The sequence below is a fragment of the Bos mutus genome, chromosome 22, assembly GCF_027580195.1.
Source record: "Bos mutus isolate GX-2022 chromosome 22, NWIPB_WYAK_1.1, whole genome shotgun sequence".
In the NCBI taxonomy this organism is placed as follows: Eukaryota; Metazoa; Chordata; class Mammalia; order Artiodactyla; family Bovidae; genus Bos; species Bos mutus.
Genome location: NC_091638.1, coordinates 26,255,309 through 26,282,488, shown reverse-complemented (window position 1 = coordinate 26,282,488; position 27,180 = coordinate 26,255,309). Strand labels below are relative to the sequence as shown.

The 27,180-nt window shown below is 39.2% G+C and overlaps 1 protein-coding gene across 3 annotated transcripts in view; it reads left to right on the top strand.

The window, feature by feature from the left end:
- The window catches only part of CHL1 (cell adhesion molecule L1 like), a 226,658-nt gene that overhangs the window by 179,495 nt on the left and 19,983 nt on the right, over positions 1–27,180 (top strand). For all 3 annotated transcript variants that reach the window (XM_070359420.1, XM_070359418.1, XM_070359419.1), the window contains exons 12-20: positions 701–841; positions 1,460–1,571; positions 3,362–3,528; positions 7,874–8,039; positions 14,618–14,742; positions 18,352–18,453; positions 18,632–18,829; positions 20,734–20,804; positions 25,745–25,967. In XM_070359420.1, coding sequence (XP_070215521.1) covers positions 701–841; positions 1,460–1,571; positions 3,362–3,528; positions 7,874–8,039; positions 14,618–14,742; positions 18,352–18,453; positions 18,632–18,829; positions 20,734–20,804; positions 25,745–25,967 — 1,305 coding nt within the window. The remainder of the gene's footprint in view (positions 1–700; positions 842–1,459; positions 1,572–3,361; positions 3,529–7,873; positions 8,040–14,617; positions 14,743–18,351; positions 18,454–18,631; positions 18,830–20,733; positions 20,805–25,744; positions 25,968–27,180) is intronic.

Genomic DNA, 27,180 nt, shown 5'->3' with positions numbered 1-27,180 from the left:
GGCCCTTAATTAAAGTAGCATAAATGTTAGATCTTCTCATTTCCAAAAGATATTTCCAGAATTATACTTGGATCACCAAGTATAATTGGGATAGGCATTTATTGCCAAGAAAGGAGAAAAAAGCTGGCCTGTGCTCTCAAGAAGAATTTAGTCTTCTGGGAAAGTGAAATACGTGAACTATTTGTTTGAAGTGGTTAAATAGCAAAGGAAGGCAATTGAAACCAATGGTGTAGATCGGGAAATTGCAGAAGGGCAGGAAAGTGAAACAAAGGAACAACATGCAAAGGGGGAAAACAGCAGCCAATATTGGTGGATTGGGGGATCCCGCTGTGTTGATCATCTGGTTATGCGGGGCAGTAGCTGGACCTCAATTTATAAGAGTAAGTGAGCTTCAGTTCCCAGTGGGATTTCAGTGCTAAACAGAAAATCTGGAATCTTGTAGGTATGGAGAGACTTTGAGCTAGAAATCAACAGATACGTTGGCCATAAATACTCATTTGGAGGAAGACTGAAACTGCAGAAGGGCTTGAAAGAAAACTCCATGGTTCATGTTAAGAAATTCTAAAGAATTGGCTTTGATGAACTATTCACCCTAAACTGGTCTTAAAATATAAATACTGTGTGACACGTTTAATGAACGGCATATAAATATTTCAGGTTCTATTTTTTATCAAGCTGACATTTTTTTCATCTCTTGTAGGAAATCCATATTCTGGTGATGTCATGTCTCCCGGGGAAATCAGTTTTACCAACGTACAACCGAATCACACCGCTGTGTACCAGTGTGAAGCTTCGAATGTCCATGGCACTATCCTTGCCAATGCCAACATCGATGTTTTAGGTAAGCATGCGTGCTCAGTCACGAGTCATGTCCTACTCTTTGCGACCCTGTGGACTGTGGGAAAGCATACACGGGAGCTAGCTAGCTGTCTGCTCTTACCTTCAGGAAAATGTTCAAGGTCATACTCACAAGTCGACTGAATTCTCAGCACATGGAAACATGGTGGAGGGAGTTCCCTGGTGGTCCAGTGTTGGGACTCAGGACCTTCACTGCCATGACCCCCAGTTCAATTCTTAGTCAAGGAACCAAGATCCTACAAACCATGCAGCATAGCCAAAAAAAAAAAAGGGGGTGGTGGAGGGGATCAAAGTACCTTTTGCCTTACATTTGAGTATTAGACCCCATATCAAACTTCCAGAAAGGTACTGCATTGGGATACTTCCTAATTCAGGAATGTATGCTGTGATTGGAGAAGGAAATGGCAACCCACTCCAGTATTCTTGCCTGGAAAATCCCACAGACAGGGGCACAAAGAATCAGACACAATAGTGACGAAACAACAATGCTGTGCTACTCGGCTGTTTCCATTTTTATTAATATGACTAGGATAGTGAAAAAAATTAACTTTCTTGTATTATTTCTTACACAGAAGTTTAAAATTGTATTATTTTCACATAGATGTCCGTCCATTGATACAAACGGCAGATGAAGAAAATTATGCTACGGTGGTTGGATACAGTGCTTTCTTACACTGTGAGTTCTTTGCTTCACCCGAGGCAATAGTGTCCTGGTAAGCTGTTACACGGTTTTCTTAAGAGAACATCAGTTGTAAATTTCCCATGTTCCTCCATCCGCCGTTTGACAGGCTGCACTGCGTCAGTGTTATTACATGTAGCAAGTGCCTCTGAGAAATAAAGTAGCAAACTTACTTTCCTACCTCTCCTGGAACTATTGACTAGATCTGGATTCTCCCACATGGGGGAATATGGAGAGCCATTTTTGCTTACAAAGGAAAGCAAAGCATTGAAGCAATGATGAAGACAATTTTACAAGTAGATTTAGGTTTTCATTATGAGTGCATCTAAGTCATGCGTTGTTGTTTTGTTTTGGATATTATCTACATTATTATTAAGCCTGCATTTCATTACAAATGCCTGTGTTTAAAACATTTTCAACGTGTATTTTGAATTTTAGTTTCAGTTTATAGGTTGGGATAGTAACTCCAGACACATCGTTGTGTTGATCTACCACATTTGTTCCTTCTCTAGGAAAGCTTGCTTAAATGGATCTTAAATATTCCCCCAGTGCTCTGTGGGGCTGAGATTAGAGTGAGGTGAGCAGGGCAATGTCATACAATTTATAGGACCAGATTCTGTCTTTATTTAAAAGGTAGCTATTTTGTTCATCGTGGATAATTTTTTTGCGTTATTTTTGATTTGTGCAAATACCTCATTAAAATATTACGTATCTTGGGAATTCCCTGGTGGTCCAGTGGTTTTTCCAAAGACAGGGAATCCCTGTCCCAGGACGGGGTGCAGATTCGATCTGTGGTCGGGGAAACAAAATGCCACATGCCCTGCAGCCAAAAAACCAAAACATTAAACAGAAGCGATATTGTAACAAATTCAATTAAGACTTTAGAAATGGTCCACATCAAAAACAAAAGGAAAAATACTTTGAAAAAAATATTTATCTAGATTACTGAGATTTGGGGTGGGGGTGGGGGCAACCCTTAAATTTTGTCTCTTAAGCAAGTGCCTCCCTTGCCTTACCCTAGTCCCAACCCTCTAACGTCTCATCTGAGCAGCAGCCAGAATTTGTCCTTTGGCTGTTTTCTCTCCAGCAGCCTCTTATTGTGAAATGTAGAAGGTGAATCAAGTTGTGGCAGAAAAAAGCTTGGAAAATGGATGAATGTTGGAGAAAATGACTTTGGGTTGATAAGGGTAAATGTAATCCATGTCCACAAGACAGGGATGTCTTCCTGGCCTATAATATTTCTGAATGACCAATGTTCCCTCTGGACAGGCAGAGGTTCAGAAGGTTCATTATCTCTTTCAATTACTAGCTTTCCCATTTAGTACCCTACAGCAATGATTAACTAAAGAGTTCACCATCAATAAGGCAGAAACAATTTATTAAACTCTGAGGACAGATGCAAAGTGGTACTGAGAGCTATTATAAATACATCAGAGGCACGGAGCTCAGACTCAAATTTCCTCCAGTTACAGTCTATTTGGGCAGGTAAGATATACACTTATCACCTATTACCAAAAAAAAAAAAAAAAAATTGTAAGGACTTGCCTGGTGGTCCAGTGGTTGAGATCTGTGCTCCCAATGCAGGGGGCCCAGGTTCAATGCCTGGTCAGGGAACTAGATCCCACGTGCCACAACTAAGACCCAGCAACCCAGTATAACCAAATACGTAATATTTTAAAGAATTGTTAAGTATAATGGAAAATTCTGTAAGGTTTGCCAAGTTTGTGAAGAAGGGATAAGATTGAATGACACCAGTGGCCAGTTTGGAAAAATAGATACAATTCAATCATAGCCCGAATTAATTCATGCTTTCTATGTCCATAGGCAGAAAGTGGAAGAAGCAAAACCTCTTGACGGCAGAAGGTATCATGTCCATGAGAATGGCACATTACAGATCACTGAGACCACAGAAGAAGATGCTGGTTCCTACTCTTGTTGGGTAGAAAATGCTAAAGGAAAAACAGCAGTCACAGCCAATCTGGATATCAGAAGTAATTTTATTTTGATTTTACTTTGCATAAACTGTCACGTGGCTTCAGTTTTCCATTTTCCCTAGATCAGATTTCATCTAAAAGACCATCACAAGAATTAGAGGCTATGTCAGTGATGTGTCCATAGCTTTATACAATTATAAGAGAGAGCTAGGTGTTCTTGGTGATGGATGACCAGCAACACTTTAAAATCCCCTATTTTGGTATATTTCTGTAACTGTTTTTTTCAATAACCAACTCAATGAAATGTCATCAGTATTCAACTCTTAGAACTAAAAATTTCACAAATAAATTCATAAGGGATCCATTTTGTAAAGACTAGGGCATGACAGGAGAAGGCAATGGCACCCCACTCCAGTACTCTTGCCTGGAAAATCCCATGGACAGGGGAACCTGGTAGGCTGTGGTCCATGGGGTCACTGAGAGTTGGACATGACTGAGCGACTTCACTTTCACTTTTCACTTTCATGCATTGGAGAAGGAAATGGCAACCCACTCCAGTGTTCTTGCCTGGAGAATCCCGGGGACTGGGGACCCTGGTGGGCTGCCATCTATGGGGTCGCACAGAGTCGGACACGACTGAAGCGACTTAGCAGCAGCAGCAGGGCATGACAGAATGGCAAAGGTTTTCGTCCTGTTTTTAAATCATAAAAGCTTTGTGTTTTTTCTCTTGTCCAAGCAGCCCTATTTTATTTCTAAGTGCTCACAAAAGTTAAGTATGTGCCAAAATATATCAGTGTCCCAAAGAGGAGCATCTCTGCACCTAGACTCAGGCTAATTGGAACCCAGACCCACAGGCATCATCAACATTTTGATTTTAAAATTGCTCAGAGAACCCTTTTCAGGAAAACACAGAGAACAGTGGCTCAATGGTAAAGAATCTGCCTGCCAGTGGAGGAGACACAGGAGACGTGGGTTTGATCCCTGAGTTGGGAAGATCCCCTGGAGGTGGAAATGGCAAACCACTACAGTATTCTTGGCTGGAGAATTCCATGGACAGAGGAACCTGGCAGGCTACAATCCATGGGGTCACAGTCAGTCAGACACGACTGAGCTCGCACATACGTGTGTATAGTAAATGTAGGGAGGGCTTGTGTTTCTTGTGGCAGCTCACTGTCATGACCAGCTACTACCTCTACTTAGGTGACAGGGTGCATATTTGTGTAATCATCTGTGTTAAGTGTTACCTTAGCATTTTTCTCTCTCACACACACACACACTCCTTTCCTTCTGTTATTCTGTCTTTGCTTCTTTGCTGTCTTATATTTTCTTACCTTTTCAGTTTGTATTTTGTTTTCTATTTATTATAGCGAATTAACAAACAATGTTGTTATAATTTCAGATGAATAGTGGAGGGAGTAAGCCATACATATACATGTATCCATTCTCCTCCAAATTCCCTCCCATCTAGACTGCCATATAACATTGAGCAGAGTTCCCTGTGCTATACAGTCGGTCCTTGTTGATTACCCATTTTAAATATAGCAGTGTGTACATGTCCACCCCAAATTCCATAACTATGCCCCCATCCTTCCCGCCGGCAGCCATAGACTCATTCTCTAAGTCTGTGAATCTGTTTCTGTTTTGTAAGTTCCTTTGTGTCATTTGTTTTTAGATTCCACATATAAGGGGTGTCACAAGATACTTCTCCTTCTCTGTCTGACTGGTTTCACTTAGTATGACACTCTCGGTCCATCCGTATCTTATATTCTTTTATTCTTTCCTTGTATTTTTTTTTCTGTACCCCAAATTACCCAACCTGCCAACCCCATGGACTATATTTTTAAGAAACATTAATATTCTGTGATGTCAACTTATATTGGGTGTCTCTCTGCATTTTCAAATGATACATGTAATTTTTAAAATACTCTGATAATGTCAATGAAGATGATTCTTTTTATACTTTATTTGTTGTTGTTGTTTAGTCACTAAGTTGTGTCCAATTCTTTTGCAGTCCCATGGACTGTAGCCTGCCCAGGTCCTCTGTCCATGGGATTTCCCAAGCAAGGATACGGGAGTGGGTAACCATTTCCTCCTCTAGGAGATCTTCCCAACTGACGGATCAAACCTGCATCTCCTGCATTGCAGGCAGATTCTTTACCACTGAATCTGGGAAGCCCTTTATACATTATAAAACCAACATGAATCAAAGTTGAGCAGCCCTGCCAGGTGAAAGGTAATGAGAGTGAAGTCTGGAATCCAAATAAACCTTGACCTCCCTACTGCCCAACACAGTGCTTGGCCCAAAGTGGACCTCGAAACTGCTAGTGGCCAGAGAGAAGGCCAAGTTCATAAACTTTTGATCTGCTCTAACGTCCATTGTATATGTAAGAGGTATATAGGAACCATATCCATGAGAGTTAAGGGCATATTTTTTTTAACCCAACAACAATTTAAAAGCATCATGATAAAGTGGGCTTTATCCCAGGGACACACGATTCTTCAATATAAGCAAGTCAGTCAGTGTAATACACCACATTAAGGGTGTAATTGTTACAAATGAAAAAAGAATGTCAGGAATGGAGTTGATTAAGAGGCTATACAGCAGAGTGATTAAAAGCATGAGGGTTTTTTTTTTTTTTTCTCCTATTCTCAATTCATCCCACCTTCATCTTCTCCCACACAGTCCAAAAGTCTGTTCTTCACATCTTTGTCTCTTTTGATGCCTCTCATGTTACCATCTTTGTAAATTCCATATATATGTGTTAATATACTATATTGTTTCTCTTTCTGACTTACTTCACTCTGTATAATAGACTCCAGTTTCATCCACCTCGTTATAAGATTCCATTGTGTATATGTATAGCTTCCTTATCCATTCGTCTGCCGATGGACATATAGGTTGCTTCCATGTCCTAGCTATTGTAAATGGTGCTGCAATGAACATTGGGGTACATGTGTCTCTTTCAATTCTGGTTTCCTTGGTGTGTATGCCCAGCATTGGATTGCTGGGTCATATGTCAGTTCAATTTCCCTTTTTTAAAGGAATCTCCACACTGTTCTCCATAGTGGCTGTACCAGTTTGCATTCCCACCTGCAGTGTAAGAGGGTTCCCTTTTCTCCACACCCTACCCAGCATTTATGGTTTGTAGACTTTTTGATGGTGGCCATCCTGACCGGCATGAGATGATACCTCATTGTGATTTTGAATTGTATTTCTCTAATAATGATTTTAATCAGCTTTTTGAGTAACATATAGATAGCAAATACTAGGGCACGATAGTGAAATTGGAAGTCAACTTCTGAGAAGCTTAGCAAGTACCACATTCTGGTAAAATATATCTGTCTTATTATGGTCCTCACGAGTAAGGATTATATGTTTGAAACAATTATAATAAAACATTTTTCAATATAGCCATGGTACCCATGTTTGAGCTTTATAGTATTGATATTACTAGTTTATTTTCAAAATGTGACTCACTGTAACTCATACACAAATACATATTGAGTACCTACTGTATACAGGCTCCCTTCTGGGTTCTATGAACACTTGAATGTAGTAACAAATTAGACACAGCCTCTGCCTTCATGGGGCTTATGTTCACATTCCACACCTTCATGTAATTAGTTCATCTGTGCATAGGCTGCACCATTTAACCTCAGGTTTGAGCTAATAATAAGCATGATAACAGGAAATTATTTGATTTTTTTCTTTTATTTATAGTATTTTTATCACATATCCAGAGCACTAGAAGGAGAATTTATATTATTTTCAACATCTAGATGCATTTGCTTCTTTGCTTTCTTCTTATTCCCTTTGTCTAGGAAGTAGAAAGGGATAGTGCTATTAATTAATACTTCCACCGAGGTGCCCTGGCCGGGATGGAACAAAATTAGTAATGATATGTGATGTTAAGAAATGACAGTGTGATAAATAGTGCTTGAAGATTTGACAATAATTGTTGACCATTTTGGTTGATTAAATGACAGGCACTTGACAGTAATCCCACTGCTGCCAACTTGTTGATAAGTGTTCACTAAGAGTTCAGTTGGTAAAGAATCCCCCTGCAATACAGGAGACCCTGGTTCAATTCCCGGGTCAGGAAGATCCCTGGAGAAGGGAGAGGCTGCCCACTCCAGTTTTCTTGGGCTTCCCTTGTGGCTCACCTGGTGAAGAATCTGCCTACAATGCGGGAGACCTGGGTTCAATCCCTGAGTTGGGAAGATCCCCTGGAGAAGGGAAAGGCTACCCACTCCAGTATTCTGGCCTAGAGAATTCCATGGACTCTACAGTCCATGGGGTCGCAAAGAGTCAGACATGACTGTGAGCAACTTTTACTTTCACTTTGACAATAAAGTAAGCTGTTCTGTACTTCTGACTGGTATCTTTGTTTTATAAAAACAGATGCTACAAACCTTAGAGTTTCTCCCAAGAATCCTCGGGTCCCCAAATCACATACACTGGAATTACACTGTGAGAGCAAATGTGACTCACATCTGAAATACAGTTTGAAGTTGTCCTGGAGTAAAGATGGAGAAGCCTTTGAGATGAACGGCACCGAGGATGGCAGGTAGGTAAACCATTACTATATCTCATGATATTGGCTTGGGATTAAACCTTGAGTTTTAAAGAAAATTAGTGGTAAAAGAATTTACACTGCATTGATATAAAAACTGATTATTACATTTCAGTCTTTAAGGTAGTATTTAAAAGGTCATATAATGTACTTCTTTCACTTTGCCCTCAATTATTGGTCTTTTCATTTTTGCTAGCTGTTTTTCATATAAGAGATTCCCTGGTGGCTCAGACGGTAAAGCATCTGTCTACACTGTGGGAGACCTGGGTTCAGTCCCTGGGTCTGGAAGATCTGGAGAAGGAAATGGCAACCCCTCCAGTGTTCTTGCCTGGAAAATCCCATGGATGGAGGAGCCTCGTAGGCTACAGTCCATGGGGTTGCAAGGAATTACACATGACTGAGCGACTTCACTTTCATATAATGTGTACCATTCTGTAAGGGCAGGAAACAAGTATTCCTGTTATTTGAGGAATACTTGTGCACGGGCTTGGGTGCTCACCAAGCCACGGCAAGACTGGAGGAGTTAGGCCTAAGGGCGCTGCTTCCTGAGCTTTTGGTTCTCAGCGGTGTGGTACTGCAGCTGCAGTTCACATGGCTGATACTGCTGCTGCCTTCACTGCCCCCTCAGCCCATTGGTGCTCCTGGTGACTCCAACACCGACAGTTCTGACATGGGCCAGAGTCTCTGTCTGCTCACAGGGCCCTGGTAGCTCAGACAGCAAAGAATCTGCCTGCGATGCAGGAGACCTGGGTTCGATCCCTGGATCAGGAAGATTCCCCTGAGAAGGGAAGGGAATGGCAACCCACTCCAGTATTCTTGTCTGGAGAATCCCATGGACAGAGGAGTCTGATGGACTGCAATCCATGGGGTTGAAAAGAATCGGACACAACTGAGTGGCTCACACGGCCCCAGAGGAGGAGCTGGTGTCCTTTCCCTTCTCCCTCCCAGTTTCACAGGAGTCTATCTCATGGGCAGAACCTAAATCATATCTTGAACTCTTCCCATTAGTTAAGTATGGACAAGTACATTTTTGAGCCATCCACTTTCTTTGTAGAGAATATATAAAAATAGAGAAGAGAATATAGACTAATGTATGAATAGATGCTGACTAGTTCTAAACATTATTAAGTACATCAAAGAAAATATTATTTACTGAATACATATGCTGTCTTTTGAAAGCAGAGGACAATTCTCCTTTCTTTTGCATTGTTGCTGAGTTAGGTATTAAACAGTGACCATGTTTGATCCAGGGCTCTGGAGCCCAGAGGCCTGGCTTGGAATCCCAGCATTGTCACTTACTGGGTTTGTGACCTTAGACAAAGTGCCTAACTTTTTCTATATTTTTAAAATTTTTATCGAAGTAAAATTTCTACAGCGTTATTTTCTGCTATACAGCAAAGCGAATCAGCCATCCAATTACATATATCCCATTTTTACTTTTTATTTCCTTCCCATTAGGTCACCACAGAGCAGTAAGTAGAGTTCCCGGTGCTGTACAGCAGGTTCTCATTAGTTATCTGTTTTACATATAGTACTGTATACACATCGGCCCCAATTCCCCAGTTCATCCCACCACCATGCCACCTTTGTATGCATACATTTGTTCTCTACACCTGTCTCTATTTCTGCTTTGCAAATAGGTTCATCTATACCAATTTTTTCTATATTCCACATACATGTGTTAGTATTTCTGACTTACTTTACTCTGTATGAGAGTCTCTAGGTTCATCCACATCTCTGCAAATAGCACCGTTTCATTCCTATTTATGGCTGAGTTTATTCCACTGTGAACATGTGGCACATTTTCTGCATCCATTCCTCTGTCGGTGAACATTAAGCTTGCTTCCATGTCCTAGCTGTTGTAAATAGTGCTGCAGTGAACATTGGGGTTCATGGAATATCTTTTGGAATTATGCTTTTCTCCGGGTTGCCTAACTTTTCTGTGCCTTAGTTTTATATTCTATAACATAGTTTAGTTCAAAAAAGTTTTTAAGGGTGAGTTCATCATAGGATTATTGTGCATTAACACCAAGTACTAGAATATACTCACTGCTCAGTCCAATTTAGCTGTGATGATTCATTCTACTCATTTCTCCAGTACTCTTGTCTCCTGTTACCTGGTTGCTCTCCTTTGGTATTTGTGAGTGTGTGTGCCACCTCTCTCTAAAGGTATTGATTGGCCTTAGCCTAGGTACTTAATTTATTCTATCGCATCTCTTCTGTAAATGTAATGTTTGTGGAAAGACAGCATACATACCGCAACCAGTTGTCAGGGGAATAAAAGGAGAATAGCAATGATACCTTAAAGGCTACACATTGCAGCAGAGATCTTCAGCCTTTGGTTAGGTGTCAGTCGATTCATCAGCTGCTCAGATATCCTCAGATTCCCCCTCTGTTTTCACTACTAGTTATCTGGGATCCTCCATACAATCTCTGGGTTATAGCTGAGAAGGAAATCAGACTGACGGCTGGTTGGTGATGTTACCTGCATATTTAGGCCCTGAATCCAGACATTCGAAACAGCCTCTTTCTGTGACTCAGTTTTACAGCTTCTACAGGATGCTGGCTCTGGCTATCTGGTCACCTAAGTAATGCAGATATTCTAGTTTTATTTAAATATGGGTATGGGGAAGGACAATAACCTTAACATAGAAGGGATATGGGATATCTGGGGTGGGAAGGGCTGGGAGTGACTGTTGATGGCTAGTCTTGACTGGAGCCAGGAGCAGGCCTTAAATTTTAGCAGGAAGTTGAGATCACAGGTGTTTGCTAAATTTCTGTAGAACCATTAGTAGGCTCCTCTGTCTCACCTTCTGCTGGGGTGCCTTTTCGTCATTAGGCTGGAAGCCAGAGCTTTTTACCTAGAAAGTGGTTAAATTTCTGATCCAAAGGCGCATAGAGGGGGAAAAAAGAAGTGAAAATACGTGCTTCTCTTCCTTCCTGTCTCCTGTCACCTACAGGGGTGTGATGAGTGTTGAAAACTGCCACCCTGGGCCTTTATACCTGCCGGATACCTTATGTTATTTTAGTGCCTCTCATCCTTGCTTTCTCTTGATTATCCTCACAGCAAACCTGTTAGGAAGGCTGGAATGATCTCAAGGGATTTTCTGTGGATTTCTATCCTGCAGGAGGCTCTAGACAATACAATGTTGTTAACATCGAAAAATGAAATGGAAAATGACATCAAACCATTTGTAAAATTTTGACTGTGCTTAACAAATGTAATGCAGACTATTATGACGACAGAGTGAAGGACTGTCCTGCAGGGGAGATCACAGTGGGGTTTGGGATGTGTCTGTATGTCTGTGAACAGGAGGATGAGAGGGAACAGGTGTCAGGAGCACAAGTGGGAAGGCTTTATCTTGGCATCATGGAAAGGGTGCTTTTCCCCCTCAAAAATCACAGTAAATGAATGGGGTAGAACTTAGGGGTGGAAGATACGGATCCAGAGCTATAAGGCATTAAATTAGGCGGCAATTATAAGGATAGAATGGCCCCTTCCTAAGAAATGAAGAACTAAGGTAGTTTGTTCAAGCACAAAGGCAGAAGGAAGGGGAGTTGGGGACATTAAGAAATGTGATGAGTTATGAACCAACAATGAATTGAATCAATTTGATGAATATTATTAGTAACACTCTCTGAGCAGGTACTAAGCCAGGCTCTGTACACCAATCATTTTGTGTGTTTTTCCCTCATTTACTTCTCCTGAAGAGAAATAAAATATTGTTATACCCATTTCCTAGATAACATGAATTAGGCTCCAAGTTTTGTTCAGGATTACACAGTCATAGTTGGAGCCTCAAACATAGGTCCCCAAAGAGAGAACCATGTTTTCATGTTGTCTGGAGTGAAGTTTGGCTGTTACACAGACAGAATGGAGCAAGAAAACAGTGGAGGTTAACATGGGTTGGGGCCTAGCAAGCTAGATGTTTCAGATGAGGGAGGTGAGACTTTGCAGGTGATGGCAGGGTTCTCAAGGAAGATAATTAAACAGGTAAAAACGGGGGGAAAGACTAGGAGGGACAGAGATGAAGATGCAACCAGAGAGCAGGTTCTATAAGTAGAGTAGAATCCATATTTTAAATGTATAATATGCTTAACAAATGTAATGCAAGGACTTCTTCAAGTAGAATACAGTTGACCTCTGATGGAAACATAATATAAGAGAGACCTAAAGGGTTGTGTTCTTACGCACTGAGAAATTGGAGCTATTTATTTCTGCACAGCAGAGTGCATCCTTGCTAACACATAGTCAAATTTTGATGTGAGCGAGAAGTACCTAGTTACCTTGTTTAAATGCAGGGGCCCTTGCCCTGTTCCTAATTCTGATTCAGAACCTGGACTGAGGCCAATGCATGGAATTTTAATAACTTCCCTTGGTACATCATAGCTACCACATTTCAAGAAGCAGTGGATCATTCTACCTTGATTAAAAAGAGGCACATTTCTGAGTTCTTAAAACACAGAGCATTACAGAAAAGTTGCCCTTTCTTTCTGGCCTGAAGCAGCTGTGCACCAGGGGATAAATCCTGGCAAGAAGATCATAGGCTATATTTCAGCTTCTCTGGGCCCTCGTGGATGTGCAGGGCTCAAACAGCCCTCCTGAAGAGATCTTTAAATCATATTTCTTCATCTAAGCAGGTAAACTTTTCAAGGTTGTTCAGTTGAGTCGCTCAGTCGTGTCCGACTCTTCGCGACCCCATGAATCACAGCACGCCAGGCCTCCCTGTCCATGACCAACTCCCAGAGTTCACTCAAACTCACATCCATCAAGTCAGTGATGCCATCCAGCCATCTCATCCTCTGTCGTTCCCTTCTCCTGCCCCCAATCCCTCCCAGCATCAGAGTCTTTTCCAATGAGTCAACTCTTTGCATGAGGTGGCCAAAGTACTGGAGTTTCAGCTTCAGCATCATTCCTTCCAAAGAAATCCCAGGGCTGATCTCTTTCAGAATGGACTGGTTGGATCTCCTTGCAGTCCAAGGGACTCTCAAGAGGCTTCTCCAACACCACAGTTCAAAAGCATCAATTCTTCGGCGCTCAGCTTTCTTCACAGTCCAACTCTCACATCCATACATGACCACAGGAAAAACCATAGTCTTGACTAGACGGACCTTTGTTGGCAAAGTAATGTCTCTGCTTTTGAATATACTCTCTAGGTTGGTCGTAACTTTCCTTCCAAGGAGTAAGCGTCTTTTAATTTCATGGCTGCAGTCACCATCTGTAGTGATTTTGGAGCCCAGAAAAATAAAGTCTGACACTGTTTCCACTGTTTCTCCATCTATTTCCCATGAAGTGATGGGACCAGATGCCATGATCTTCATTTTCTGAATGTTGAGTTTTAAGCCAACTTTTTCACTCTCCTCTTTCACTTTCATCAAGAGGCTTTTTAGTTCCTCCTCACTTTCTGCCATAAGGGTGGTGTCATCTGCATATCTGAGGTTATTGATATTTCTCCAGGCAATCTTGATAAGTGTATGTAATATTCTGATACTTGTACCAAATGGACACATAGCTAACATGAACTGAGAAACTGATTTATGTCAAAGCTTCTTCATTAGAATTATAGTGAGTTTCTTGACTAGCAATAACAGGTAGTATCAACTGGCAAATCGTTCAGTTATTGGCATAAAGCTAAGGGGCTGACTTTGTCTATCATCAAAGGGAAGAACCATATTTAACTTTACTACACTTTTAGATGGCTTCTTTTAACTCAGAATTTTTAACAGTTTATATGTTTTATATTAAAAAAAAAATGATGTAAGATTTTCTCTCCTTCTCCACAAGGAAGACATTGTTTATTTCAATCAAATAACAAACTGCTATGAACATATCTCAAATTTAATGGAACTTTATTTTTTAAAAAATCACTTGAATAATTAGGCTAATAATATATAGGCATAGAATAAAAGGTATAATTTATGTAAAAAATCATGTAAACTCAATTAAATATTGGCAAATAATAAAGCATCAAATAATTTCCAAAAAGAAGTCCTACTCTGCCATCTAGTGTTCAAATGAGTCACAGTTTAATTTGTATCAGATCTTAATGCACATTCTATGTGGGAGGTTGGAAGGACGGAGAAAATAGGTTGTCAAAGACAGATTACCACACTTCAACTGAGATATCCTGGCTCTGTAGAACTGAGGTGTGATTCAGGAATCCGTCTTTGTAAGAAGCACCCTAGTTGATCCTGTGTAGGTGGTTTCCCAAACGTGTATTAAGAATTATTCAAATGTATCCTAATTATTGTACAGTCTTTAGACATACCAGGCAAGACAGTTTCATCACTGACCCATGAATCACAGATGGTTGGATTTCATAAATTAAAAACAGACTTGATCCCTTTCATGACTTGTGCGTTTTAATAATGTTTTTGTGCGTTTTAATAATGTTTTATCCCCAGTTTTCAACTATTGAATTCTCCAATAAAATGCATTATGTGACAGGCTTTTAGACAAAGAATTCTTCCTTGAAATATTGTCCATGGGGAATATTTATTTTTGACAGGAGTACATTTCTTTTGTTTCTATTATTTTCATCCTCACCACAGCCTCACTTTTTTCCTGGTAGGATAATTATTGATGGAGCTAATCTGACGATATCTAATGTCACCATGGAAGATGAAGGTATATACTCATGTTCTGCTCACACTGCTCTGGATAGCGTTGCTGATATGACGCAAGTAACTGTCCTTGGTAAGTGCACTAACTAGTGGAGAAATCTTTGTCCTTTTTTTCCTCTATTACTGATTAAATTCCACTGTTCTTGGCAATTAAGCCAATGATTATTTAAGCCTGTGCATGTTTGTTAGTTTAAATTTTTCAATTAGTTACCCTACTTTCAAATGGTTTTACCTCTTCTTATTCTAAAGAAGTTAATTAATGCTTAATTTCTTTTTTCTGCTTGGGTAATGTTGCCAGAAGCAGTGGGAGGTAGGTGATGCTATCAGCAGAAAGAAAACTGAAGTACGCTTGAGTTCCCAGGACCCTTAAGCTGTACACAGAGAAATGTGGCTGAGGGCTAGAAATGGGCTAGTGTGGAGAGGTGAGGGTGGGGTCCAGTGGTGATTAAACAGTGGTCCTGATCTAAACTAGAGGCCGGACCGAGCTCAATTCCCAGGGCCCCATTTGGAAGGAGAGGGAGGGACTTGAAGGGCTCTTACGCAGAGAAAGTCTTCTGATTTTTTTTTAAATAATAATTCTAATTAGAAAGCAATGTGCATGCCCCTTTGGCATAATCAGTGCAATTATGCTTGCAGTCATCCATGTTTACAGCTTGTCGACTGCTGGATAGCTCTCCTAGTTTCCCTTCCGGATTCAGTCTCACCTGCTCTCTGAATCTGGAAAACGGTGGGCATCGATAAACAGCTTACCCTCAAGGTTTCGTTTGCTTTGGCCAGTGGGGAGCCATGGCAGGAGAGGTGGTGGGTGGAGGGTGTGTTCTCCGGATGCTGCCTCCCTGCAGGCTGGCTGTGTGCCTCTGCCATAGTCATCTATGCTCTCAGAGAGGCTTTGTCCACACAGCTCTCCCTGACGGAATTCTAGTAACTGCCCGCGCCTCACCCCAGATATACTGCTCATATCTTTTGAGTCTTTATTACAAACTCATTGAATCACCTTGTGTGAACTGTTTACTTTTTGCTGGGAGCCTGACAAAGACATTTTTAGCTTTCTATTATTACTGTATTTCAGTGGGTAGCACTTAGTTTTTCTTTAGCTTGCTGACAGTCCTTAAAAGTGGTTTGGTGAGAGAAAGTGTTAATCACTCCGTCATGTCCAACTCTTCGCGACCCCATAGACCGTAGCCCGCCAGGATCCTCTGTCCATGGAATTCTCCAGGCAAGAATACTGGAGTGGGTTGCCATTCCGTTCTCCAGGGGATCTTACCGACCCAGGGATCAAACTCACGTCTCCTGAATTGCAGGCAGGTTTTTTAGTGTCTTAACCCACCAGGGAAGTATCTTAAATGCCTTGACCATGTATCTAGATAAATCCTTACTATTAATGGGCATTTGTATCCTTAGCACTCTGGTCACTGGGATTCACAGGGAGGTTGCCTCCCCTGGGTAAGAATTCAGTCCCTCTTGAGGTAGGCTGGTGGAAAATGAGTAAAGAGGCTGGATCTTTACTAGTGAAGCCAATGACCACTGTATTTCAAGTGAGATAAATGACCACCATGTTTCAAGTGAAACTAATGACCACTTAAAAATACCCCAAAATGTTCAGTTTTACCTATCAGATGATAGGTGGTATGGACTTGGTTCAAAAGAAACCTTTTTAGGAGATGTATTTCAGCTACTTCAGGGAACTAAAAGTAGAAAGGTTCAGTCCTTAGTAATCATTCCAGTAAGTGATTCACCAGATAAAATGGTTAAAATTCAGGTAGATTGGAATTTGTCCCAGGTATAATTTTAAATGTCAATGTCAGGATCCACGGGCTTTGCCCTCAAGTATTTTGAGCAATGGCAAGGAGACTGCCTTCCCTACCACCTGATACATGCCACGTAAATTTTCTTGTGAAATTTGATATGTCAGTCTTGTAATTAGGCTGCCATCTTCTAGAACTATTAAAAGTTTGATAATTTTAAATAGTGACTATGAGTATATGCGGAGAAAGCAATGGCACCCCACTCCAGTACTCTTGCTTGGAAAATCCCATGGATGGAGGAGCCTGTTAGGCTGCAATCCATGGGGTCGCTAAGAGTCGGACACAACTGAGTGACTTCACTTTCACTTTTCACTTTCATGCATTGGAGAAGGAAATGGCAACCCACTTCACTGTTCTTGCCTGGAGAATCCCAGGGACGGGGGAGCCTGGTGGGCTGCCATCTATGGGGTTGCACAGAGTCAGACACAACTGAAGTGACTTAGCATAGCATAGCATGAGTATATGTACTATTTATTGATGAAGCAATTGCCAAATGTTTTTAGAATGAAAATAAAATAATGAATGTTTAATGAGATAGGGGGCATCCTCTTACCACTTCTTGGAGTTTATACCCTATTTTTTCAGGTCAGTCTCTGATTTTAAGAAGCATATCCCCATAACTGAGAGCAACAAATGTCAAATCCATGTATAGTTTCTAAAAGACTCTTTTTCCTGGAAAGTAGTTTTTTAAAGCATATGGTTGACCCTTTTCAATCAGAAGTTACTTTCAAAAGCCCTGCCAGAAGCAGCCTTTAAGAGCAGCATTCTTTTAGGTCTCAATTGCAGTCCATCTATCGTAGTTCCACGTGATTCTCAGAAAGAGCAGATTTTAATGTCATACAAAACAGGCTGCACTGGTTGTTCAAAGAAATTTGAGAAATAGTAGACTTAGTAAGTGCCAAAGACAAGCTTAAATTCTCTGAGTTCAAATATCCTCAAGCCTGTGGAGGAAATAAATTCTTATTTAGGGCTCCTACAGTAAATTATCATTTAGGATTCTACAGTGTGAACATAGTCACGGACCATATTTTAAAAATAAACATGCTGTCTCCTGAAGTGAAAACAATGTTTATCAGTATAAATTCCCAACAGTTGTTAAATACAGGGATAATGGATGTTTTTTCCCACTTGGAGAAGAAAGCTCACCTAAGAAGGTGTCATCAGATATGACTTTGATTGTCTCCTCTGAAAAAATGTGTCCTTTTACTGTTCCTTTTATATTTAAAGTACCAGAAATTTCCGTGTACTTTAACACACTTAAAATTTGTCATTGCCTACTCAGGTTTCTAATCTCTGTCACAACATTTATCAGCTCAATATCTTCTTCCAATATAAATCCCTTTCCTACTCTTCTTTAGAACTCCAGGTATGATATACTGATAATTAATTGTTGTAAATGAAAAATCCAAAGCATGTAGAAAAGAAAGCCTAAATTCATGTTCTTATTTTCCTGTACTTATAGGACCTAAGTTTATGATTCTAATATGATAATTACATGCATGATTTAAGTGATAATACACTGTTTACTTAGTCACAAAACATTTATGTGCAAGGCACTGGGCATGTAAAGATGAATAAAGTATGGTTACTACTCTGGAAGATCTGTTTCGTCCCATATAAGAGATGAACCAAGCATATAAATAAGTGTATGAGCTATATTAGTCACAGTAAAGGGAGGTAATACTTACAGTTGGGAACAGAGGTGGATGAACCTGCATTTGAAATAGAACCAGAAGGTCAGGTGAGATTTGGCAGGTCAGAGTGGAGGCAGGGGCATGTAGGGGAAGCAGGGGATTGCAGGGTACCTTAGTGAGGAAATGGGATTGACAAGCCAATGATCTGCCATCTCCTTACCTTTATTTTTCATTATTAATCAGATGTTCCGGATCCACCAGAAAACCTTCATTTGTCGGAAAGACAGAACAGAAGTGTTCGACTGACGTGGGAGGCTGGAGATGACCACAACAGCAATATCAGCGGTAGGGAAGACTTGGGGTAGCTGTGTTCTCCAGAGTTAAAATTAATATTAAAGCCATTGGTGCATGAGTGGATTATCCATAAAACATCCTTTAAAACATTTAATATTATATATAAACCTTAGTATAACTTAAACATTCTCAGTCTTTTCTAATGTGTTTTTTGTGTTCCCACTGCCAGAGTATATTGTAGAATTTGAAGGAAACAAAGAGGAGCCTGGAAGGTGGGAAGAACTGACTCGAGTCCAAGGAAAGGAAACAACAGTTGTGCTGTCTTTGGCTCCATATGTGAGATACCAGTTCAGGGTCATAGCCATGAATGAAGTCGGGAGAAGCCAGCCTAGCCACCCATCAGGCCATCATGAAACACCCCCAGCAGGTATGGACGCTCACACCTCAAGTTTCTAACAAAATATTATAGTTTGCCGCATCCTTGAACATCTTTAATAAAAAAGGATTGATGCCATGGTGTAGGATTTTAGATTTCCTCCAGTACAGAACTAACAACATGGAAAATAGTCAAAGGACATCAGTCTTCTAAGTTGTATATAAATGTTTGAGGAACATGAACAAGCATTATTCTGAGCAATTTCTGATAGCTGAGTATTATGTTAAAATCAGATACCATAAATAAGTTGTAAACTAAAGTTCAATGTATATTAAAGTCAACTTTCTCTTTATTTTTCTCCTCATTTCAACTTGCTGAAGTAAAACTCTTGATATGTTATAGATAGTGCATTCAATTTTTACTGCATGTAATGCCCTTTTATGCATTTAGTGTATTTTTTGTATCTCAATAGCTAAATAGATATCTAATATCTACCTAAAATCTCAAGATGCTTTAAAAAAATTCTCAACAACCAACATGCTGTAGTATATACAGAATTCAAAATATAATATTGTAAATGTGAGCCTTATATAATATTATAAACCAATAAAGCAAAATATTGATAGTGCTGAAATTTGTATTACTGAATTGGAAATGATTAAAAATGTGGTCATAGCATGGTATTTGTTCCCTCTCTGTCTGAAATAAATATACAAGGATATAATTCCCTTTGGGGATTGAGACAATATAAGCAGAGATAATAATCAGGTACTTGTATGATTTTAGTATAAGTTCATCTTGGCACTAAACTGTATACTTAACCCTTCTTATAAAATCAGTTCAGTTCAGTTCAGTCGCTCAGTTGTGTCTGACTCTTTGCGACCCCATGAATTGCAGCATGCCAGGCCTCCCTGTCTATCACCAACTCCCAGAGTTCACTCAAACTCACATCCATCGAGTCAGTGATGCCATCCAGCCATCTCATCCTCTGTCATCCCCTTCTCCTCCGGCCCCCGATCCCTCCCAGCATCAGAGGCTTTGCCAGTGAGTCAACTCTTCGCATGAGGTGGCCAAAGTACTGGAGTTTCAGCCTTAGCATCATTCCTTCCAAAGAAATCCCAGGGCTGATCTCCTTCAGAATGGACTGGTTGGATCTCCTTGCAGTCCAAGGGACTCTCAAGAGTCTTCTTCAACACCACAGTTCAAAAGCATCAATTCTTTGGCGCTCAGCTTTCTTCACAGTCCAACTCTCACATCCATACATGACCACTGGAAAAACCATAGCCTTGACTAGATGGACTTTTGTTGGCAGAGTAATGTCTCTGCTTTTGAATATGCTATCTAGGTTGGTCATAACTTTCCTTCCAAGGAGTATATAATAGATTCATCCAAATATATTTCATGGGGACATTACCTGCTGTTTCCTATTTGATGCCCCTAAAACTTAGCTGTTGATATTAATATATGACCTTTAATTTTATTCACGTTGAGGCAAACATTCATATCACATTTCTAACAGTAATTCTAAAAGAAAAAGCAGATTTAAAACTAAAATGTATATTTAAATAGTGTGTTTAGAATTTCAAGAGCAGGTTTAAAATTAAGACAGGTAAAGTAAATCTATTTCTGATGAATAATAAGTATATCACTCCATGAATATGATTTTACTCCTATATATATATTTTATATATATATATATATATGATGCTTTATGTGAGGTGAGATGTGTTAACTAACTATTGTGATCATTTCATAATATGTATAAATATAATATGTGAAGTGTATACATTCTAAAATAATTATATAAAAGTGCTGTGAATCTTTTTACAAACTGGGTCAGATATAAGTAAATATAATCAAAGTTATGTAAAAATCTGTTTTTTATGGGCAGAGGGATGATATATTTGTAGATAATACAATGGGGAAAAGTAATTTTCATATTTATAATTTTTCAGCTCCAGACAAGAATCCACAAAACATAAGAGTTCAAGCTTCTCAACCCAAGGAAATGATTATCAAATGGGAGGTGAGGATTCTTTATGTTTTACTTATTACCGTTGTGTTCTTTTTACTTTTTTAGGTCCACATGCTAAGTATAATGATAGAACAATCTCTTTTAAGAACAGAAGAAAACTACTTACATATTTTATAAATATATTTTATTTATATATTTTAAAAAGTCATCACGATTAGAAGGTTGTAAAATAGAGTTTAACTGTGGTAGATAATTTAAGAAAGTTTTTACAGGCTGATTTCATTGCAATCCATTCTCCAAAATTTATGATTCCTAATATTGTTATTACCAATATTCTTAATCCTCTCCCATTTAAAAAAAAAAAAAGAAAACTACTGATAATCTTTCACTGTCTTTTGGTACATGGCCAATAAAGATTAAGCATATCAAAAGTATGACCCCTAAGGAACAGTCACCACTTACTAAGCACTATTAGGCATTCTGTGTACTCATATCAAACTCTGAGACCAATGTTGTCAAGACAGCATCATTAATACTGTGTCCTAGATATAGAAACGGATCCATGGATAGACTGGGCCATCACCATACAATTAGAAATCAACAAAACTAGGATTTCCACATGAGTATCTTTGAACTTCAAACTCTACTCATTTTTTCTCTATATATATATATATATATAAAATGTTAAAAGTTACTAAAATAGACTTTCCTCTTTGAATTTTGCACAAAAGTTTGTATCTGCTCAGATGACTTTAATTTTTTTTAATGCCATTTCTAAATTTCTTCTGTAACTTTTTCTCTCCTCTATTTTGACATGTTTCATGAACAAGTATTTTACCTTACTTGAAAGTAGGTTACCATTTAGCAAGTCTAAGTAATAACAGATTTCTGATATTGAAGTCACTGAATTTTACAAGCATTTTTTAATGTATGCTGGAATATATTAATTTATTTCCACAACTCATTCCAGATGTGATTTTTGGAAGAATTTTAGAAGGTACAAAGTTTGATTTCCTTTTTTCTTCATCATTGATTGGTCTTATATGATAACATTGCCCATACCTACAAAATATGTAGTCAATATTTTTATGTAAAACTAAGCCTTTATTCCCATTTCAGTGAGAGTAAGCTTTTTGCAAACTTAAAATTTGAAAAATAATTGGCAATATACAGAAGTTAAATATAGTCAAGAATAGTATTATTTTCTTGAATATATGGCCACAAATAGCTACTACCACATTTAAAATTATGTTAGGATCTTATCCTTTTAGAGTATCTATTGTCTTTTAAGTTCCATAGAAATTTCTATTAGATAGATGATATAACTGGATTAGATGACAATAATAGTGTATAATTATCAGGTCACTTCCTCCGAGAAGTGCACCATTTTCCACTAACATTAGTTCATTAATTGTCACGACTCCTCTGGGAGGGCTATAGTAGCTCCATGCTGTCAGCATCACATTCAGTACAGAGAAGCTGGGGCTCCAGTTTTGTGATCTTACCCAGATGCATGCCCTGAGTCAGTAATGAAAAGAGAGCTGGGATCTGCAGTCCTTCCTCCTGATCATCCTATTCATTAATCACTCTGTCCCCACCCCCAAAGATACACAAGACTAATTACTAGTGCTCTCTTCTTGGAAGAATGGGATTAAACTATGAAAGTGTTTACAGTTTGTCTTTGAAAAGTAAATGACATGTAATTTAGTAATTAACTGACCAGAGGAAGGAAATAGAGATTTGGAACTAAGCTGACAATTACCTTCATAATTTATTCCATTGTGTTTCATGTCATTTTGAAATGTCAGAGGCCTAATAACTATAAGCATAACCAGTGAAGTTTAAGAACATTTACTCATCAGTTATTCTTTTGCATGAATTATCTTGTAAACTGGAGTTAAATGCCAGCTATTTCCCCAGGTTGACAAGCACACAGTATAAATTGATTACCAGATCCCCTCCAAAGATTGACTTACAAATAATTCCTATCTACAAGATAATGATCAGAGAGGAGCAATTTGTCTGAAAAAAAAAAGGAAGAAACATTGATCTTTCACAAAAGGATTAAATAGGAACAGACTGGTTGTCCCTAATTCTCTTTTGGTTTATGTTTTCTTTTTAGCATTAACTATGAATAAAAGTATTATGAGGTCCTTGGTTTATATATGGCAGTCAAAAATAGTCTTTGTTTTCCTGAGTGTATAATCTAGTTGGAGGGACAGACAATAGGCAAATACAGGAGAAATAAAGTAATATCATTATGAAACATTCAATGGAGAAAAATAATATACAAACTTTTATTTGTAACTTATTAGTGAATGTGCATTTACTCATTGATAGGTGAACCTTATTTTACAGTAAAAATGGATTTCAGTTATCTTATTTAACTCATGTTCTATTGTATATACATTATCTTTATAAATTTGGCACATTAAATATTAAGGACTCACTTTTTTTTAAAAGTGACATTGAATTTTAACTTAATGATAAAACTACTCTTTTTAGTTAACATTATCTTCTAAGATAATGATGAGTTTATACTTTATTCTTAAGTATAAATGTATTTATGTTACATTTGAACTTCAATAAAATAGCAAATATGTAATCTCACAGATTCCAGAAAATGATCAAAACAAACAAAAACCCATTTCATTAATGTTTGGGAAACAGCAACTTCTCCAATTACCTGGTTATATGATCACAGCCAAGTGGTTTAAGCCCTCTAAAGGATGTAGGACTTATTATTTCTACTACAATTGTAATCAGAAAACCACTAGCCTTAAAATGAACTTAGGCAATACAAATGGAGAAGGCAATGGCACCCTACTCCAGTGTTCTTGCCTGGAAAATCCCGTGGGCGGAGGAGCCTCGTGGGCTGCAGTCCATGGGATCTCGAAGAGTCGGACACGACCGAGCGACTTGACTTTCACTTTTCACTTTCACGCATTGGAGAAGGAAATGGCAACCCACTCAAGTGTTCTTGCCTGGAATCCCAGGGACGGAGGAGCCTGGTTGGCTGTCGGACATGACTGAAGCGACTTAGCAGCAGCAGGCAATACAAAAAAATCTGTCCAGTTTCTAGTCAGTATAACCTTGCTTTGTTGATAGATCTCTCTGAAAATTCAATAGAAGTACAGTTTTGTTCTACAAAATCAGACATAGAAAGTTTTACTAGCAGTTCTGTGTATTTTCAGATCCTTTGAAGGGCATCCACGGACCCCATCTAGAGATGCCCAGACATCAAATTAAGAGCCTCTTTTATAGAGATGCCTTTCTTATGAGCAGCTGCATGAGGGGAAGGAATGCTGGTGATCTTCCCTCACCCCCAACCCCACACCCCTGGTTACTATGGTTTGTTATCTTTGTTTGGGATCTATTTGTGAATTTGAGGTTTTGTTGTCCACTGTCTAAAAGCCAAATACAAAGTATTCCTGCAGTTTCTTTGGGAGTCTAGGCACCAAGGAGGCTGGCGATTTAGGTAAGGTTTTTTCCTTAACAGTGTTACCTAGGGTGGCACAGTTTGTTTTAAAATTTTTCAGAGAGCTTTATCAAATGCAACTATTTTTCTTGAAGCAAAACATGCATAAACTGAATAATAGTATTTGTACATATTTATTGTCAGTTGGGACTGAAGGTAATTGTAATTCAAGATTGTAGAATGGAACTAAAAGCTTGTGGCCTGACTTACCTGGGCAATGTGACAGCCTCTTGTAAGTTTATCTATATGAGAGTAGGAAATATCTTGGAACAAAAGTTTGAAGGCAAAACATAAACAGTGACTGTGAAAATCTCAGAAAGCTTTTGATTTCATATTTTTTCCTCTTAGAGAATTTAACTATTAACCCTAGAATAAGCACCAGACTTGAAATTATTGTGCTGATATACTACTGTTCTTTCAACTTTATTCCATCCAATCCCTCTATTAAGTACTTATAAATTAATCCGAGTCAAGAAGTATTGCAAATTCTATAAAAGCGTTATGTATGGTTATTGAATCACTTGAATATACAGACAAAATTATTAGTTATATAAGTGACCCTTATAAATCTATGTCTAAAATCAGATTTTTATGTATTGTATATAATTGATTCATTTAAACGCATATTACCATTTTTTGTGATATTAAACAGATGGTTTAAATCACATGTTTTTTAATTGAAGTATTATTTAATTAAAAGCTAGAGTGGAAATAACCAATCTCCTATTCGAGAAATTCCTCCAGTAAATATTTCTATACAGAAAATTAAACTGGAGGATGGGGAGTGCTTTCTCATAAAAGAGAGAATGGGCAAGGAGCTGGGAACTATTGTATTATAAAAAGGAGCTACATCTTCTGGGTACTAGTGCACACAAAGACATATTATACAAAAATATTTACTTGTTCTCTCTCTTCTCTTGGAAGGAAGATGGGGGATAATGGATGGAGTCAGATGGAAAGAGTTTTGACTGAAAAGCCATGAAAAAAATCCCATTTATATTTAGGGATCCTGGAGTAGGAAATGGCAACCCACTCCAGTATTCCTTGCCTGGGGAACTCCATGGACAGAGGAGCCTGGCAGGCTACAGTCCCTGGGGTTGCAAAGAGCGACTAACACTATACTTAGGGAACTCTTAGCCATGTCCTTTTCATCTCTGAAGTTCTTTAGGAGTGAAAAAATTAGAATATAGAAGAAAGTGTGAAGAAAAGCTAAAACCTTCTATGGAATTTCTTAGTAAGTTCTTTCATATATGAACAGTTAGAATTAACCACAAGGGCATAATCCAGACATCTAAATTGTGGGATTCTTTCTACTTGGGGAGGGGAAGGAGCAACTCTCAAGCTTAAATGAACAGAATGACAAAACTTTTCACAAGCATTTCCAAACCAAAGAGGGGGATTAAAGATCTCACCAAAAATGATCGCTTTTTGGCCACATTGCTTGTACCACTTAGGGTGGCTTCTCTATCCCCTGACTCAGCATGTCTGTGATCACGCCGACCTTCTGTTTTAGCCTTTGAAAGCTATGGAGCAGAATGGACCTGGACTGGAATACAGAGTGACCTGGAAGCCACAGGGAGCCCCGGTGGAGTGGGAGGAAGAGACAGTCACTAACCACACCCTGCGGGTGATGACACCTGCTGTCTATGCGCCGTACGATGTCCAGGTTCAAGCCATCAATCACCTGGGCTCCGGCCCTGAGCCACAGTCAGTGATTCTGTATTCTGGAGAAGATTGTAAGTGATGCAGCTGACACCCACCACTTCTAGAATAGCTTCTCTCAAGTAGATTGCACCCCTGTCGAGGAGCATTTTTAAGCGAGTAGTGCATGCAAAGAGGCTGTACTTACAGTGGGAGATAAAAAGAAATTGAACACATGGTTTCTACTTTAGAGCTGACTGCGGGAGAGTTGTCAGAGGGGTGGTGAGGAAGAACATTGAAAGGTTTAATTTTATTCAGTTTCCCAAAAAAAAAACTACTTCCATAATGAACATCAAAGACCTGGAACCATCAGTGCACACAGCTCAGCAGCATGACTCTTAGGTGTCCAATCATATGTGCCCTTACTTGTCAAGGACCTCCTAACAGCTGCCTGCTGCCACACCCCTGGCCTCAGCGCTGGAGCCTTCCTAAGGAAGGTGAGGTGCAGACCCAGATTTCCATATAGAAGCACTTATACGCAGAATGTTGAGGTACTAATGACATAATTTTATTATTAGGTATTTATACCATAAGAACTGCTGCAAATAAATGTTTGGAAAAAGGAAAGACACTGCATTACAAATAACTAGATAGTAGGCATTATTCTCATTGTTCTTACAGTATCCAAAGTAATATTTTGATCCAAGAGTAGAAAAAGGGCAGGAATGTGAAATGACTAGCTCCTTATTTACCTGCTACCTGTGTTCTCACTAAGACTTACCTGGTGGCTCAGACGGTAAAGCGTCTGCCTACAATGTGGGAGACCTGGGTTCAATCCCTGGGTCAGGAAGATCCTCTGGAGAAGGAAATGGCAACCCACTCCAGTGCTCTTGCCTGGAAAATCCCATGGACAGAGGAGCATAGTAGGCTCCTACAGCCCATGGGGTCGCAAACTACTTCTCTGTAGTTGGCTCCCCTGTAGAATGGGGATAATAATAATACCATTTTATGGGACTGTTCTAAGGATTATGTGAGCCAATCCAGGATAGGCTCTCAGAACAGTGTATGACACACAGAATATGCTCAATTACTGTTGAACACTAATATGCTCAATTAATGTTATTCATATTCACCAAACTCCCAAATCATTTGAGTTATATTAGTCTGGTTCACATGTTTCCAAGGCAAGATGCCCACAGAGGATTTCATTGTCCACTGTTTTCAGTTATCTTGCTCACACCATATCCATCTGGACAAGGGCTTTTCTCAGTACAGTGTGGTACAGGCCCTCCTCTTTTCTGCTCCTGC